We start from the raw sequence: 17,481 nt of genomic DNA on the forward strand, positions 1-17,481 counted from the left end.
GTTGACAGCACCAGGGTCAAGTGAAAAAAAAAAAAAATTGATTTCATACAGTAGTCATCTTTGATGATAGGAATCATAGTTACCTAACAATGAGCTGCACTTGATGATAAAATCCTGAAGCACAGAAGAGCCTCGCATTCAATGACCCCTATTTTGTGCATTTGCTTACAGTTTTTTGTTCAATTACGAGATTCAAGTAGTTTAGTGTTCGCAAGGGAGATGACGTACCAGCAAGTTTGCGAATGGTTAAATTCGCAATCATGGAGTACAGCAATGAATGGAGAAATCAGTAACATAGGCATTATCAGGAAGAAGTGTGTGCATCCATTACCAAAGTCAGCATAGAGGCCTACTAAACTATTATTGCGCACTGTGTATAGTAACAGTACATACAACGTACAAGTGCATGTTGCATTCATGTCGGGGCCAGAGCTAACATCTTTTTTTTGTGTGTGTGAGTGTGTGTGTTGTTATCATCCGGCTCAAGCAATTCGGAAAAACAAAAACCCTGCGAACTAGAAAAGCACTCTGAGAGCGCAGACCTCCGCCAAGTATGCAGCTCATTTCCACCACTGCTCTTGTTCTTCCATAGAGATATCAGTGATTTGCACCCATATGTATTTATAGCATTGTGTGCTGAAAGTCGCCCGATTTCCCAATATAGAAACCATTTGTTACATCATAAACCCTCAGCTGCGCGGCGAGCCTTACCTTGGCAGAAACTAAAGCACGCACTTTAGTGGGCGCATGCAAACCTCAAATACACGCATCCTGAACTCCCAAGTCCATTGACCCTTCCTACCAAAATATCAAAAATCCTTCATAAATTCCCCCAAAATTCTCTGATCACCACCAAACTTTAATCATCTGTTACTTGTATCATTCTAAACCTTTCCTGCAAGTTTCATTCAAATCCATTCACTACTTTTTGAGTTATTTTGCAGACGGACAAACAAACAAACAAACCAACGGTAATGAAAACATAACCTCCTCCCTTGGCGGAGGTAAATATATGGCATATACAGTTTGTGATGACCGAAGCCGATGTGCACACACAGGATACAATGAGAAGGGAAAAGAGATGTCTTGCTGTGGATCGGACTTCCGACTCAGACAGAGACCAGGGCATTCCAACCACCAAAAAAAATCTCTCCGACAACTACCTCGATTTTCTTCTGGAGCTTGTCGCTGTCCACCTGCGCCTGCTTCAAACTCTGCAGCGTCTCCTCCTGTATCATGCCCGACCTCTCGGCCTCGAAGCTCTTCAGCCGCACCTCACCGCTCAGCTCGCTCAGTCTGGCATCTGAGGAGGCCTGCAGCTCTCGATATCTGCAGTATCGTGGAAAAAAAAAAACAATTCCAAATATTTAAAGGACAACTTCACACAATAAGTTCACAGATTTCAGTCATACATATGATATTGTCAAAGAAATATACAAGAGTAACATGAGTTAATCATATATTAACACAGGTTATTTCCACCCTCCTCTTTGTACATCTTACTGCATCTGGCACACTACCCATTGATGTAATATTACCATGACACCTGCAGAACCAAATGGTATGAGGTTGATATCACAGTATGTTAACCTTTCAGTCATTAGAGTAACATATATCTTATCAACGTTCACTGAGGCTGCACACATCAAATGTATATATATCAGTATGCAGAAGATCACATAGTATAATCATTCAGTACACACTACATGTGCACCAAACTTTGCAGACTTCCATCATGCATTAAAGCCCGGTCACACAGTGCTTTATGGCTTAATCACGGCCAAAACGTGTCAAAAAGTGGTCTCCCGTGAAGCAGACGGTGTTGTCCGCGTTGATGTCGAGTTTAAGACGAGCTACAGTCGATTTATAGACGTGGCAGGACGCCGGGAAAAATCGGAACGGCATCGGACGCGGTAAAAAGTTTTGAACTGCTCAAAATTTTATTCCGCGGACAACCACGGGCGGCACACTCGGTAAAGACGTGCAACACACGTGAAACACACGTGATAATCCGTGTTCCGGCAGTGATTAAAACTTGGAGAGACGCGGTAAGACGCGAAAGTTTAGCGGTCTGTCACGGGCAGAGCACAGTCATCTGACGCGTGTTACATGTTGGTATCATGGGAAATAGCGTGTGTTTAGCGGCTTATCACTGACAAATGGATTTTTCCGCGTACATACGCGTGGCTGGACGTGGTTAGCCGTGCTTCAGCAGTGCTTCAGCAGTGGAACAGTCGCCAACGGCCATACCCCTTTATACAAAGCACGGCCACAGCAAAATTGACCAAAAAATTACCACTTACGACCACGTCCACCAGATTTTCATAACTTTTTGTACGTGATTTAAACGTGGAGTGCTGTGTGACCGGGGCTTTAGATATATACAAAAAAGAAAAGGAAAAAGGAAAAAAAAAGAAACTACACAGAGTATAGAGGAAAAGGTGTTACTCACTTGGTAAAGAGTTCCTCATATTTGGATTTTACTTCTTTTTCTGAGGCCAGGACTCTCTCCTTCTCTAGGAGTGCATTGTCTCGGGATTCCCGCAAACTCCTGTGAAAGGGGGAAAAAATGGATTGGAGGGAAAAAAGGGAAAGTCATGAATGCTTGCCACGGAAGAGAAGCTTTTACTCTTACAAATAAGATTAAGATTACTTCCAAATAACAGTACAAGGCTCCCTTCACTCCCAATGTCAGCTGCTCCCACTCATTCATATGCCAATTTCTTATTGGGAGATACCGTATTCGCCGGCGCAAAGGCCGCAGCGCCGTATAAGCCGCACCCCCGATTTGTGCAAGGCAACAAAAAAAAAAAAAAAAAAAAAAAATTAAAATTAAAAAAAATACTAAAAAGAAACGTGAAAACCTGATGCTTGAAGACGAATGATGAAGACACTTTACGGTAAAAAAATACTTAAATTTACACGGAAATAAACAAGTGGGTACCATACAAAATACGATGTTCTCGCACACACGTAGATACACTGTTCAATCGAAAAACTCGAACAAACACTTGAACAAAAACTCACCTCCAAATTTTTGCCAGTGAGGTAATAACTTAACAAAAATGAACAAAACACACTCAGAAGTACGATTGTACTCTGAAAATAAGGTGTAATGATACAAAAGCAAAAGAGAGAAAATGAGGGAAAGGGACAGGAGGAAATCTAACGCTATAGAACATACACCACAGGTGTGCGAGTTGCTAGTCGATCGAGTCACATTGTAATAGCATAGACAGGTGGTTGTCTGTACATGCAAGTCTATAGACAGGTACATTGTAATATAGTAGACAGGTATTCATGTAATAGACAGGTGGTTGTCTGTACAGTCTATAGACAGGTACATTGTAATATAGTAGACAGGTATTCATGTAATAGACAGGTAATCATGTATTGTATTCTTGCGGTCGGCTACACGTCACTTCCGGTTGACTGGAGTGAAAACAAACGTACAGCTTGCAAGCGCTAAGCCTGCATAAATGCGCATACTGCATGCTGTGCATGTGCGACGCATATAATTTATGTGCAACTCTACGCAGACATGGGGACTGTTTTTCATTATTCATTTTGTCATTTGTGCCATCATTCATGAGATACATGCATCATGTCTTGCCAGCAATATTCTAATAATCTGGATCCTGTCGATCGATCGGTCCCGGTATTTTGCCAAGTTGAAGGCAGTCGGACTGGACCTGTGCCCGTATGAAATCGCGGCAGGACTCTGGATCAACGACCCGACAAAATGGCCAGATGTGCAGTAGAACCTCTTTGAGTACGCCCTACCCCGATATCTACGCTTACTTAGTACCTCACAGAAACTTCAGGTAGGTCTATAGGCCTAACGTTAGTACTGTAGTAGGCTTAGGGTAGGGCCTAATGTAGGGTAGGCCTAGGGCCTAATCCTGCCGCCCGCACAGCTACAGTAGTACAGCTTGCGCTAGCGCTATGCTCGCGGGGCGCCCCGGCAGAAAACACGTACAGCGTTATCACTCCAGGCTCACGCGACTGTTTGTTTTCACTCCACCGCTATCCATGACCCCGTGACACGCAAAATACCCGGATGTCCGACCATGAGAATAGACAGGTACTACGGTACATTGTCATAGACAGGTTCATTGTAATAGACAGGTAACACGTAATAGACAGGTAATCATGTAATAGACAGGTTCTGACAAACACTTTATTACTCGTTATTAGTTAGCACAGCGCTACGCTTTGAGCTTAAGTTTTATTTTTGCCTCATTAAAATTTCATAGAAAAGACAAAGAGGACATACTGATGAGGAAAGTCAAGTTGTGAAACAAACACGGAATGCAGCTTTGCTTGTAAGATTTGTATACCGGTATTCATATCATCGGGGGATGGTTGCCTCCTTGGTTGCCTATTGTGTAGTCCCATACATGTATAAATGTGCTAGTTTTTACTCCCGATTTGCCGGGTTGCAGAGACCAATTTTGGTTTTGCCGCCAGATAGGCCGCACCCCGATTTTTCACTTTTATTTTTCTGAAAAATACTGCGGCCTATACGCCGGCGAATACGGTATAGCGACAATAAAAAGTTGTCATTGTTTCAGTTTGACTTATTCACTGACACTGCAAAGGATCACCGAGTCTCGGCACTGGAGAAATGAAACGCTGTCACCATATTGGTGAAAAGTGACTGGCTAAACAGTCTGCTACAACCAACTATGACTGTGATTTTGACTATTTCTGGTGGGCTTGCTGCACACTTCTCATGCACTGCAGGGGGTAACAAGTGGAAGGCATGACAAAAAAAAAAATATCTCAATTTTGCTGTGATGAACTTTTTCAATTCCAAAAACATGAGAGAAAACTTTCAGTGAAGTTAGAAAAAACACACACTCATGTGCATAATTTCTCTGGCGATACATTTCCATATACATGTTTGTTTGGGGTTTTTTTTGGTAATACCTTGCAAACACATTTTTTATTGAATTTGGGAAATTGTCAATCCCCAGAGAGTTCTGAATCTATGGAGAGGAACCAACCAGGGAAAGGGTTACACAGGAGGGAACTTTTACATTTTTCAAACTAAAGTGACAGATCTGGTAAACACTTTTTATGATATATTCGGAAATCTGTCAATCTAAAAGTGTACAAAGTCTATGCAAAAGGATCAAACAGGGAGGATGTGGGAGGGGGTCTCCCTCTCCCACGCAAGGGAGATTTTGCATTTTCAGAACTGAAATTCAACAGTCTGGTGTACACTTTGGGTGAAATATTTGGACAGTTTTCTATCAAAACAGCATGAAAATTTTCCACATCATGGGAATTATGGGGGGGGGGGAGGGGGCAAATGACATGTTTGCCTCCTCCCCCCACATCTTTTTTTTTTTTTTTGGGGGGGGGGGGGGGGGGGGGGGGGAGCAACTTCCCTCTCCCTGCCCTTTCTTTTTACTTTCTTGATATTATTGTCCTTAATGATGACATAAAGTGCAGTAGACTTCTTATCCAGCAATGATGGCACTGAAACTTTAAATTTTGTAAATTTTGAACGGATTGTCCTCTTTTCCTCAAACTTTCAGTGATGTGTTCTTCTAATATTGCTGCTTTCAATTCAATCTACATTTATATTTGGGCTTTGGTTTCCTTTAATAAATGAAAATTATGCTCACCTGTTCTCCCTCTCAAACGTGTCCCTCATGGTACTCTTGAGCTTGTCAATCTCCGCCTCGGTTCTCAGACGGATCGACTCCAGCTCCTCACGCAGCTTGTTCTCGTACTCTGACTTGTAGCGATCCCTGGACAAGTAAATGATGCACCGGTAGGTGAGTCCCTCATCCTATCAGAGAATCTATTGGGTGCCCAAAGGGCTACACAGCGATCACGCCCTTAATCCACCTTGCCTTTCTACTCTGCCTTGAAATCATCACTTACACAGGACAAACGTTCTTCTTCTCAATCATATATTCTATGGCATTCAAAACACCCAGCTAGCAGTCAACTCCCCGTGTAATTTGTCTCCACACTCTGACTGGCAAAACATGAAAATGGACAGAAGAGTCTCCATTCTAGCAAGAAATCTGAGTGTCATCAGACCAGATAATGCATTGGTGAAAGAACAGTCTTTCTCAACATATCATTGTACAGAGGAAACATCCTCAAAGATCAAGAGCAAAACCGTAAATAGATGTTAATGACTCTGTGAAAGTTAGAGAATGAAAGTGATTATGATAGATGATATCAACACAATTTGTCTATGATGTGAGAAAATAGTCTTTAATACACTCCTCTAAGCCCCTAATAACACTAACATGATGTAGCCATCAAAAGAATGGTAATATCATCTCAAAACTGATTAAAATTTGTCTTAAAGAAGCACCAGATGATGGTGGATAAGGTCCTGGACTGTAATCATGAAATCTTGGGTATCAGGCTAGATAGATTGTGGCTCAGTCACTAATGGTCAATTAGTCTCTGTTGCATCAGAGCCAATTTCAATCATATCTTAGCTACGTCTAGGCACAAAATTTTTGTTTTCATTACTTATCGAAGTTTGGCAGCTTTTGTTGTTGATGGCTTTTGGCACAAGAGCACTGTGATCAGAAATCCAAAGCACCTTGAAAATAACCTCGTGATCTTTGAGTGCACTAAAGAAATTGTTTTTCTGTGTGAAGTGTCTGAAACATTCATAGATAGCATCTTCTTCTTTACTAGTCAATTCTCAACAGCTACAAAAGCTATTACTCACAAGCTATTACTATTAGAAAAGTAGAATTAACCAGAATATGGACACCGACCTCGACTCGATGTATTTCTCATAGAGGTCCTCCCGAGACTTCTTGGCCCTGTCCACACTGGCCTGAGCTTCAGCGAGGCGCTCTTCGGCGTGGGCTAGCTTGTTTGCCGTATCACCGTGCTGCTTGGAGAGGTATCCCTTGTCTTGTTGGAGCAGTAGGAGCTCTTGCTTTCTGTCACCGAGCTACGGGGGCGCAACAGCGAGGAGCAATTTATAGAGGACCCATTTTTTCCTACCACATTTCCATGATGCAAAATGAAATGCTCTAGGTAGCAATTGAAGATTATCTGAATGACTTAAACTCATGTAATGTAACTAAACATGTGTGCATGCAACAGCGGAAAATGAAGACAGAAACCCAGGGACATATCTTATACTTTGTCTGCCTTCTTTACTCACCCTCTTTATCATCACTTCGGGGACAACTAAATCTTGCAAAATCATAGATTATGCTTGTACTGCGCACAATGAAGAACAGTTTGATGGATACAGTGCATTCCCGTCATAACAAAACAGTCGTAACGAAATCCCCGATACAACAAAGTTAACTCAGGGCTCAAAATTATCATCTTGATATTGTCATACACTTTATTTGCTCAGATCCAAAATGAAATGTTGATATAACAAAAGATAAATGCCGGTCCCGTGAACTTTGATATAACGGGGGGGCCTGTTCTAGATTCACAGAACTTTTCTGTAGACCGGTAACTGCCCCTGTTTGCTCCCACAAGCACGGAAAAGCGTAACACAGGCACCTCTGGAATTACATGACCACAAGATGACCTTACCTCCTTGGCGAGAGCGTCCCTCTCCTCAGCCACAGCCTTATACGTCACATCTAGGTACGTGTGCTGGGTGCGGGCATCATCCAGTTCACGCTCTAAGGAGTCTCTCTCACTGTTACGGCCATGAAAATCATGCAGATAGAATGAGGGAAAAATTTGCAAAAACATTAGATAATCAGATTTCTGAAAGGACAAGTTCATCTTCATATACAATACATGTGGATTGAGTGAATGCAGCAATACTAAGTAGAACACATCATTGAAAATTTTAGGAAACTCAGACAATCCGTTCAAAAGTTATGAATTCATGAAGTTTCAGTGCCGCCATCGATGGATGAGAAACCTAACGGTACTGCAGTTTGTGATGTCACATGCATAGAACGATATGACGAGGAAAAAAAAATGTCAAGATATTTTCACCCTTTTCTCACATAATACAAGAGCACTTGAAGTGCCTCTTTCAGAAGGCAAGGGGAATAACTTTAACCTTACCATACGTCAGTGTCAAGTTGAAGGAATGTGCTTTTCCAAAATAAAAAAATTTTGTGGGATTCTCGTCATATTTTTCTTCATATCACTCTACACATGTTACATCACAAACTGTAGTAGTTTCCTCATCCACTTAGTGGAGTGGACGAGAGTGGATGCACATCCACTACGTACCTCTTCAACAATCTGGATTGAATTACTGTTTTTGATTAACATCACATTTTGCCATGAGGAAAAAAGTCCAGCAACTGCACACTCTCTGCATGTTCAACAAGTCAGTATTTGTCTCAAAGATGAAGAGGTGGACTCAAACGAGAAATGAGCGGAAAAACTCTAAAAGCCAAGGATCCTTCACCAAAGAAAGAACCTGAGGTACGGGGCCAGGAGCTACATGAACCGGGAGCAGACCAGCGAGCCTTCTTCGGGAGTTCTCCCCTCACTCCAGCTGGTCAAACTAACCGAGGACCAGTTGAATGGTTCGCATCTCTTCAATAGCATCCGCACGCATGTGAACAAAGCGATCAATGAGGAGACTCATTCAAGTTATTGTCGACGCTGAGAAAGAGGAAGTGACTCGACAAGTTTACGAGGCCATTCAGCTGGAAATTCATGAGTACAAGGAGAAAACTGCGAAGCTTGAATCATCTGTACAAGATCTCTCACTGCGGCTGAAAGAAATACATCGTCTGCGTGAGGACCAAGAGCAAGAAATGTACTAGATTAGATTTTTTTAATGAATGGTATACCAATATGACAAGTGGAATCGTGTTAAATCCCTTGGTTTTATTGTTGATAACAAACTGAAATGGGATATCCGTATTGAGAATTTATGTAACAAAGCTGAAAAATTAGTAAAGTATCTACGCAGACATTGACATTTTATTAATGAATCTAATTTGTAGCTGATTTCTCAGTCCATTATCTTGCCACTTTTTGATTATGCTGACATCATATTTGATTCAAATCATAAAAAATATATCAAACAATTGCAAATTCTTCAAAATCGCACTGGGCAGTTCATCATGAAACAAATCCTTACAAAACATGTGCCTAACTTACATTACAAAGTCATTCTGTTTTAAATTGGTCTTCTCTTGAGTCTAGATGTAGGAAGCATTTGAACATGTTTGTATTTAAATCAACTTGCAATATGTTATCCTCATCCGTGAGTGATATGTCCAAGCTTCAGCTTAAGATGACGGTTCTCCTGCATTTTGTTTGTATCAATTCGATTGAATAATCAATGATTTTCCAATTGTTCTTGTATTATAACTCACCTATATACAATATTTCATTATTGGTAGATTAGATATGATTATATTTATATTCATTTTGTGTTGGATATATGATTAGTATTGGAAAATTGTTTGTTATGTTGTTGTATGTACTTTGTGAAAAATGCAGATAATATAAAACAAAATAAGATCAGAATCAAATCAAATCAAATCAAATATGTTCCAGCATTCCTGTTACTCATATTCTCTCCATAACGCAGATAACATTGTTCTCCCGAAGCCTCATACTGATTATTGCAATAAAGAACAACACATTATAGGGGAGCAAATGAATCCCTCCTGTGGAGAAGAGAGAGATACAGGCTGCAGCTGTGGCTAGCTAGCTACATGGAGGAGATACGAAAGCTCTACCTGAACGTCAATGATCCGGAAGACCATGATGCTTCACGTTCAGACTTTAGTGGCTCAGAACCTGAAATGTAGTCAGTGACACTACGGACTCATTGGGCTGCGAACTTCCAGGATAAGTTTTCGCCTCAAAATTTATTGATGCTTTTAGTTTGCTGAAGTGAACGTCTGCAGATAAACTCAGTGGTACCTATTCATTTGCATGAAAACTTCAGGATCAAGTGCAAAAGGCACCATTGCAATGCAGTATTACTGCAAAGACAGCTTGTTAGGTACTAATGATTACGTTCTTTTTAATAGTGACCTCCATGGTGGTCCTGTTTTCATTTAGGCTTGATGGGTTGATTTGGAGATGGTCTTTCAAATAAGTTTTACCTCCTGTCAAAAAAGAAAACACTAAAAATCCCCAATCCATCCATTCCAATTCATTGTACATTGAGCTCAGTTGAGCTCCTTGAAAAAATAAGGAGTGCAATTTATGGAACATCATCAAATTCTAAATGGACAGCCTGATCAATGCAATACAATGCACTGCCTTACGCCTTGAAATTGACCCCAAATCCACATACATTTTCAAAGGGATTAGAAAATTGTATTTCTGATTTTATGTGATTAAATGCAACTGTAGATGTCTATTCCTCATTCATCTTCTTTTTCTGTTGAATAAACGTAAAATGCTTATATATTTTTTTTTTGGTGTGTATTACATTTTATCATCAACGCTTATAACTGTATATAATTCTCATCTGAAATATTACTCTCAACGTTTGTATTTTCTTCTTATGTATGACTGTATTATGTTTGTTTATATTTCTCATGTAAGGGACCCCCTCCATAAAACAGTGCTGTTATGACAGCAGTGCTGAGCAGGGTCATCCCTCTGTTGAAGTGTCTATTTCATGTAATATATCTTTGAACATGCATAACTTGTAAATGGATTGTCTAATATTCCTAAACTTTTCACTGATGTGCTTTACTAATATTGCTGCATTCACTCAATCCACATGTGTACGAAGGTGTCAGACAATTGAAGCAAACATGCTTTTACTCACAATGCATTATGACATTTCACATGATCTACGAGGTTAAAACTGAAGTCTGGCTATTTGAAGGTACTTTCTAGTATCTGTCAATTATACTAACGAGTATCAATTACAGTAAAATTATCTCTGTTGTTTTAGCTTGATAGTACTATGGTACTCCTTCACCACATAGAAGGCTTGCGAATGGTAAATTGCTCATCATCCAATCATTTTTCATTCATTTTTGTATTAACATACTTAAATGGCCTTCGTCATGGAGAGGGAAAAGAAATACAAATTTTTTGGCCATTTCATGCCAATTTTTTCTTTATGGAAGATTTTGAAGACAGGACTCTGAGTTCATTCTCTGGCAATCACCCTCTCATTGGTTCAAATATGTGGATGACACCTGGGTCAAGATAAAGCTTGGAACTAGAAAAGCTTCCTTTGAAGACATCAACAATGGTGACCCTTGTATCAAGTTCACGGTTTGAGAAAGTGAAGGATAATTTTTTTTTCCCAGCACCATCAAAGGCAACGGAACGTTCTTTCCTCAGTCTACAGGAAAGCCATCCATACAGGCCAACACCTCCTGTATGATTCCCACCACCCTTTCATTCACAAACTGGGAGTAGTAAGGACATTGTTTCATACATTCCATCTTCTGATAAAACAAAGAAGTTCAAGGAACATAAACATCTTTGGAAGCACTTTGCTTGTGTGTGTGGCTACCACAAAAGGAGAACCTCACCCTTAACAGGGATGGGAGAGTGCAACACCTCCTCTCTCAGGTGTACAGCTCTGTAAATCCAGAAAATTCCCTCGACAACTGACTCCAAACAATAACATCAATAGTGCATCTGCGCCGGACAGCAATGACATTTTCCCGCCACAAAATCAGACAAGCAAACAAAGCGTCCAGTATCAGACATGAAACCGTTCACAGAATTAAACAGTACGTCCTGGTGCTGTGATTTAATTCTTGTTTCTTCATTCAATTACATTTGTGAATGTGTAATTCAAGTAGAGGGAGCTAAATATATATTTTGAATCTGAGCACATCTGGGCATGTCTGAGATGAATGCTCCATAAGGAAAATGAATGGTGGCATTCAGGTCTCTAACGCAAATGCAGGTGCTTCATCAAGAAATGCAAAGGACAATGGCAGTCATTTTTTTTAATCATTCTTTTTCTCTAAAGCCAGGTAAATTTTGGAGCATGCACTGGGAGTATTCAGATTTGCCATGCTAGAGCAAATCCAAATATAAAACAACCAACTACTTACTTCTTGACTCTGTCATAGTTTTCTCTCCTGTAATCATCTTGGTTTTGGGCAGACTTCAAATTGGCAACTTCGAGGGTCAACCGCTGGCAGTTTACTTCAAGGTCCCTCTTTAACTTCTGTTCCTTCTCAAATGCCTATGAAAATGAAATGAGATGTGTATTAAACCAATCATTCTAAAGTGAACATGTCTATGGGTGGCAGACTGCTTCATATTCATATCCAATATGCAGGTGTTATTCTACAAAATATCAGCATTTTCATTTTTGGGGGCATGACCCTAATTAGACCTGAAGGGGATTTTGTGCTTAGTATCTAATCATTACACCTACATCAGTGGGGGGTGTTTCATAAAGCTGCTCGTAAAGTTACGAGTGACTTACGAGCGACTGGTGATCAGTTCTTGTGCTGAATTATGGAAATTCTGATATGTATAGCACATCAGAACTGATCACCAGTCACTCGTAAGTTGATCGTAACTTTACGAACAGCTTCATGAAACAGGGCCCTTCTGTTTTCTTACATTGGCCCCTGGGACAAACAGACAGCAATAACAAAAAAATACTGCCTCCAGTTTCTTATGGGAGGAGGCATAATGGCTCAAATACAGCATTCAAATTGTAATGTCACACTTTCAGCTGGCTCATGTTGATGGTGATATAATCAATATTCCCATTGGTTTCTGCACAAAAACAATTGCAAATCCTTTTGTTGTTGTTGTTGTTGCTGTTACATATGTAGCAGCTGCAATCCTTTCAATCCTTCAGGGGGGGGGGGAATAACTATCATAGCTCCCTGAATAAAGGAAAAATATTGCATTTCTTTTTTGTGTTATGTCTCATTTTGATAAAACCTCATACATTTTGCTTGTTTTGTTCTACCGTAATCAGTTAAGATTTGTGTGTCCCTTTTGCAACCCTGAAAGTTAATGTAGATTCCTTTTGTAAGTTGGAATATTGTAGAGGAAGGGAATTTGGACCTTTCCTCAAGATAATAAACTGAAAACTTCTTGGAAACGATGATACATTTTCAGTGAGTTTATTAGGACCATAAACAAATTCCAACCGTTATTCTTAGTGCAAACATGGATCTTATTCTTGAGAGACATCCCCCGGGTTAGTTTTCTATTTACTTTTAAAAAAATATGAGGTGTATTACCGTAAGATCTGATACATGATGTTCGGGGACATTATTCTTCAGCAATACAAAATTTCATAACATTTACGAAAGGGATATACGACCTCTAAGCCAACTTTAACATGATGCTGACTTCCATCTTTAAAGCAGGGCTGCACATTAGCCCATATTTTCTACTGCTTTCAACCGACCTGTCTGTTGGACAAGTACATACCCACTTTTTCCATTTTTCACTGGCCCATTCCTGAAAAAAAATTACTGGTCCAAAAGTGATTTTTTTTTACTGGTCAGGGACCATCGGACCAGAGCCAGTGTGCATTGTGCATTATATTTTGGAAATAGTGCAAATGTGACAGAAGTACACCTACAATTGTAGTATCATAGACCTCACATCAGGATGTTACAGCATACCTCCAAGAGCCTAGCCTGCTCTTCTTTGGTCCTTCTCAGGTCTACTTCCAGGGTCTCCTTGAATCCATCCAGATCCAGGAGCTTCAACTCCAGGGGGCGCTTCTCCTCATAAAATTTCACCTTTATGAAAACGAACATCAAGTACATAGATAGAGTGCACTGTATAAAAAGCAAGAATCTAAGACTTATCATTTGCTATAGTTCAATAAAGTACAGAAATTTATGCAATGAACTTACAAAAAGGAAATGAAAGCACACTTAAAAATATAAGACAAAGATTCAGTTAATGAATTCTCACCAAGTACGTTTAAATAAAATGAAAGCAAAAGTAGGTCCTCCTGAATTGCAGTTAGAATATTGAAATGTCTGTGCCTTTTATTTCAATTTAAACAGTTTTGGTCCTTTGGGCATTGTTTCTGATTCAGGAAGAGTTAATGAAAAAAAATGTGAAGGATGAAGACAAAAAACTTTATGCATTAAATGATAATGGTCCTGCTGCCATGCCAAACACTTCACGCAGAAACTTTGTAAGGTTTGTGGGTTGCCATGGGAGCCCTTCCATGATGGGGGTACAGCATGACAGGGGGTCATAATGAAACTCATTCATTTAGTAAACACAGGAGGGTGGTAGTTCCACAAACTTACTGTCCCTGAGGTGGCAAGTCCTTGTATCTCAATTGGCAAATAAACCTCATACTGTATACGCCGAATGTTTTGCAAGGTCCTTATTTTTGCAAATTTTGTGAGTCAGGTGATATTCGCGAATTTAGAGACAAGTGAAACTGATGAATGTTACGTGCATTCTACTCCATGGTCGTGAATTTAACCACTCGCGAAATCGTCGGGAAGTCCCAATGAGAAGATTAAACTCTCCAAATATATGGTGTATATATATATATATATATATATATATACAGTAATTTAATTTTGAATATACCAATTATACTGATTTCAGCAGAACTATCATTCATGAAATCTATAACAATGCTTCTACATTATTTGACATTGATAATGATATTATTTGTGAAAATGTTGTGAAAACCAAAAAAGCCTTTTCACTCATTGAACATTCATGTTTTTGAGATGTGAGGTCTTGTCGCCCCATGGACGTTACGCCAGCTTTGAAAAAGCTGTTTGTCTATTGAAAGGTAAATATCAAGCCATTAACCCATTGAGGACAGACTGAGTTTGCCACAACACGCATTTCCCATAGGCACCTGCCCGAGTATACTCGGGACTCGTCCTAATGGGTTAAGAGAGAATCTCACAGCAATGATATCCCGGAGAGTCAACTCCTCCTCCTTCAGACCCTTCAGAGCGGAGTACTGCTCCTCGGAGAGCTCCAGGTCGTGAAGGACCCTCCTGGCATCCCTGACCTTCCGCTGGAGCTCGGCGTTGGTGGCCTCCAGCCGGTGCTGCTTCTCCCCGATGGCCTCCAGGTCACTCTGGAGCTTCTGCTGCCTGTGCTTGGCCTCCTCCTTGTGCAGATTCAGCTGCGCCTCAAGCTTTGCCTGCATTTGCATCAACCAACCAAGACAAGCTCAAGGCAAAGTACGAGTAATCCCTGGACAATAAACATCCATAGAGAGTTCAAGTATTTTGCCACTTGGCCAAAAGAAATATCGGCTGAGAGTCCATTATAGAAATACCAGAATTGATTGAATAAATGTACAATTGTACATCAGAAATTTACTCTTAATACCACTGGCACTGCACTGAAACTTGCCAGTGACAACAATCAAGCACAGAAGTACATGTAAGTGCAGATTTGCACATCTCCAAATGGATTTAGACCCTCTACATACCATTATTTATTTATAAACCAGTAGTCGCCATTTGCACGTAAAATGCCATTTTTGTAGAATTACACGCTGTCATCTATGACCAATCTGTGCGCTTCCACACACACAAAGTAAAATATCACTTTCATGCCTTCATGAGATGGCTTCATCTACAATATTAGATAAGAGAAAATCACGGCACGCTAACAAAAAATATATAGATCTACAGTATTATAGAGTCTAACTTCTCAGTAGAAACCCCCCTATTCAATTTTGTTAGTTTTGAATGATTCTCCACTAGACTAGTTGTGATATCAGAATATGAAGTCTAAGTCAGTGTCATTCTAGACATTTCGTCTGATTCCATAATTATTAGACAACCTAGTATTTAAGTAACGTTAGTACTTAGTAGTCAAGACAACAAGAGCCCAGTGTTCAGAAGTTCTAAACAATAACGTTCAAAAAAAAACAGACAGCATAGACAGTCTATGGTACTAACTTGGGGCCATGGCAAATGGGGATCAGTTCGGGAAACCCACTCACAAGGGGGGCCCCTCCTTATAAGTAACCCGTCTGCACTCAAGCATTGCCGCGCCGCCGCGCCTGGCGACACTCACGCCAGTAATCGCTCGCATTTCAGCATTCGCATGGGTCGTTTGACATCGCATTTAAATCCATGATTTTAGATATGATGCCTCGAACCGATTTTGCTCAAATTTCGTGAGTAACTAGGAAACTTGTGAAGCTTTATGGACATAATCAAGCGAATTGCCGCAGTCCTTTCATTTTCGCGTTGCATTGCAAAAAAGCGTGGAGACTCCTTATAAGGGGTGCCCCGGGGGTTACTTATAAGGGGGACGGATTACTTATAAGGAGGGGCCCCCTTGTGAGTGGGTTTCCCGAACTGGGATTACGGGTACAACAAACCTGCAATATTTGTTTCGTATGAGATGCCTCTGCTAACCGTTCCTCCAGCTCCTCAATCCTAGTAAGACTTTCTGCTTTCAGATTGTCAATGATCAAAGTCTTTTGAGACAGTTCAATTTTCACCAGCTGCAGATCATGCAGGAGCTGCTTTCGTTCGATGAGCTGCCGGGTGATCTTGCCGGACAGGCCCCGTTGATCTTCGGCAGTCGAACGCCGCGGTTTGGTACGCTGCTGACGCCCCTTACCAACACGATCTTCGGTTTCATCCGACAGGGACAAATCCGTCGCGAGTGAAGTGCTTATCTCCCATGTCAAGTCAGTATCCAACTCACTTACCAAGCTTGAAATATCCCTTTGAGACATACTGCAAGTTTCTGTAACCCGTATGGAATGATCAACGGCTTCTATGCATGATAAAAAGGGAGTATTTTACCGTATCTACAAAAACTGTCTAGTGTCAGAGCTGTGTTAGAGCCACTGGCACTGCACTGCACCTGGCTGCACTGGTAATCATGTAACCCCGTCGCGGGGCGCTGTAACACAGTAAGCCCTTTACGGTACGTATTTGTCCGTATGGGGTCGCTGCTGCGGTTAGTAATCATGGTAATGTAACACTGTCACTAGAATTTCAACTGAACTGTCAGCCGGTTGTGTAGCAGTGATCAGCTTCAAAATACTTTACAATACAAAAGAAAATAATGTGGAGCTGTCACCTACCCAGTCGGACAATTTTACTTCTAACTCTATACTTGCTGTAGGTCGAAATTCGCGTGTGGATGGCTTCAAAACAGTCCTTGTTTGATTCCACCGCCGTTTGTATACTGCACTCATTTTGTCACTGTTGCCTCAATGAACGTAGGGGGCAGCAAACACATGTGTGCACATAATTATAGTCCATGTCCACTCGACTGTTTTCACATCAAATCCAATGTTGTATTCAAGAGTTTCATGTTCAAAACAGCTGTCAGTTTTCAATGAATGCACAAAAGAATTCCACAAGGTTAGTGTTCTTGTGCCTTTGATTTTCTATTGAAGCCGCCATCTTTCTGGCCAGTCTGAAGGGATTTGTGTAGGGATTTGTGTAGGGATTTGTTCAGGGTTTTTGTTTCGGATAAGTTAGGTTATAGGTCTTTTTGTCTTAGTTTCTTTGTTTCATCCATTTTCAATGCTTATCAGTCTATCGATCATATAATTTCTTGTATTACGTGTGGGGGGAATGCAGCCTACAAGCTCAGCTTTTTAGC

At 40.6% G+C, this 17,481-nt stretch overlaps 1 protein-coding gene across 1 annotated transcript in view; it reads right to left on the minus strand.

Moving 5' to 3' along the window:
* The window catches only part of LOC139732024 (progesterone-induced-blocking factor 1-like), a 30,771-nt gene extending 14,086 nt beyond the window's left edge, over positions 1-16,685 (minus strand). Inside the window, exons 1-9 of the mRNA XM_071642900.1 lie at positions 16,238-16,685; positions 14,798-15,040; positions 13,530-13,649; positions 11,985-12,118; positions 7,549-7,657; positions 6,762-6,943; positions 5,637-5,762; positions 2,453-2,551; positions 1,164-1,329 (exon numbers count right to left, since the gene is read on the minus strand). Coding sequence (XP_071499001.1) covers positions 1,164-1,329; positions 2,453-2,551; positions 5,637-5,762; positions 6,762-6,943; positions 7,549-7,657; positions 11,985-12,118; positions 13,530-13,649; positions 14,798-15,040; positions 16,238-16,600 — 1,542 coding nt within the window. The 5' untranslated portion in view covers positions 16,601-16,685. The remainder of the gene's footprint in view (positions 1-1,163; positions 1,330-2,452; positions 2,552-5,636; positions 5,763-6,761; positions 6,944-7,548; positions 7,658-11,984; positions 12,119-13,529; positions 13,650-14,797; positions 15,041-16,237) is intronic.
* Between the last annotated feature and the right edge of the window lie 796 nt (positions 16,686-17,481).

The sequence above is a fragment of the Diadema antillarum genome, unplaced genomic scaffold, assembly GCF_040938485.1.
Source record: "Diadema antillarum isolate AM-2024a unplaced genomic scaffold, OU_Dant_1.0 seq00000398_RagTag, whole genome shotgun sequence".
In the NCBI taxonomy this organism is placed as follows: Eukaryota; Metazoa; Echinodermata; class Echinoidea; order Diadematoida; family Diadematidae; genus Diadema; species Diadema antillarum.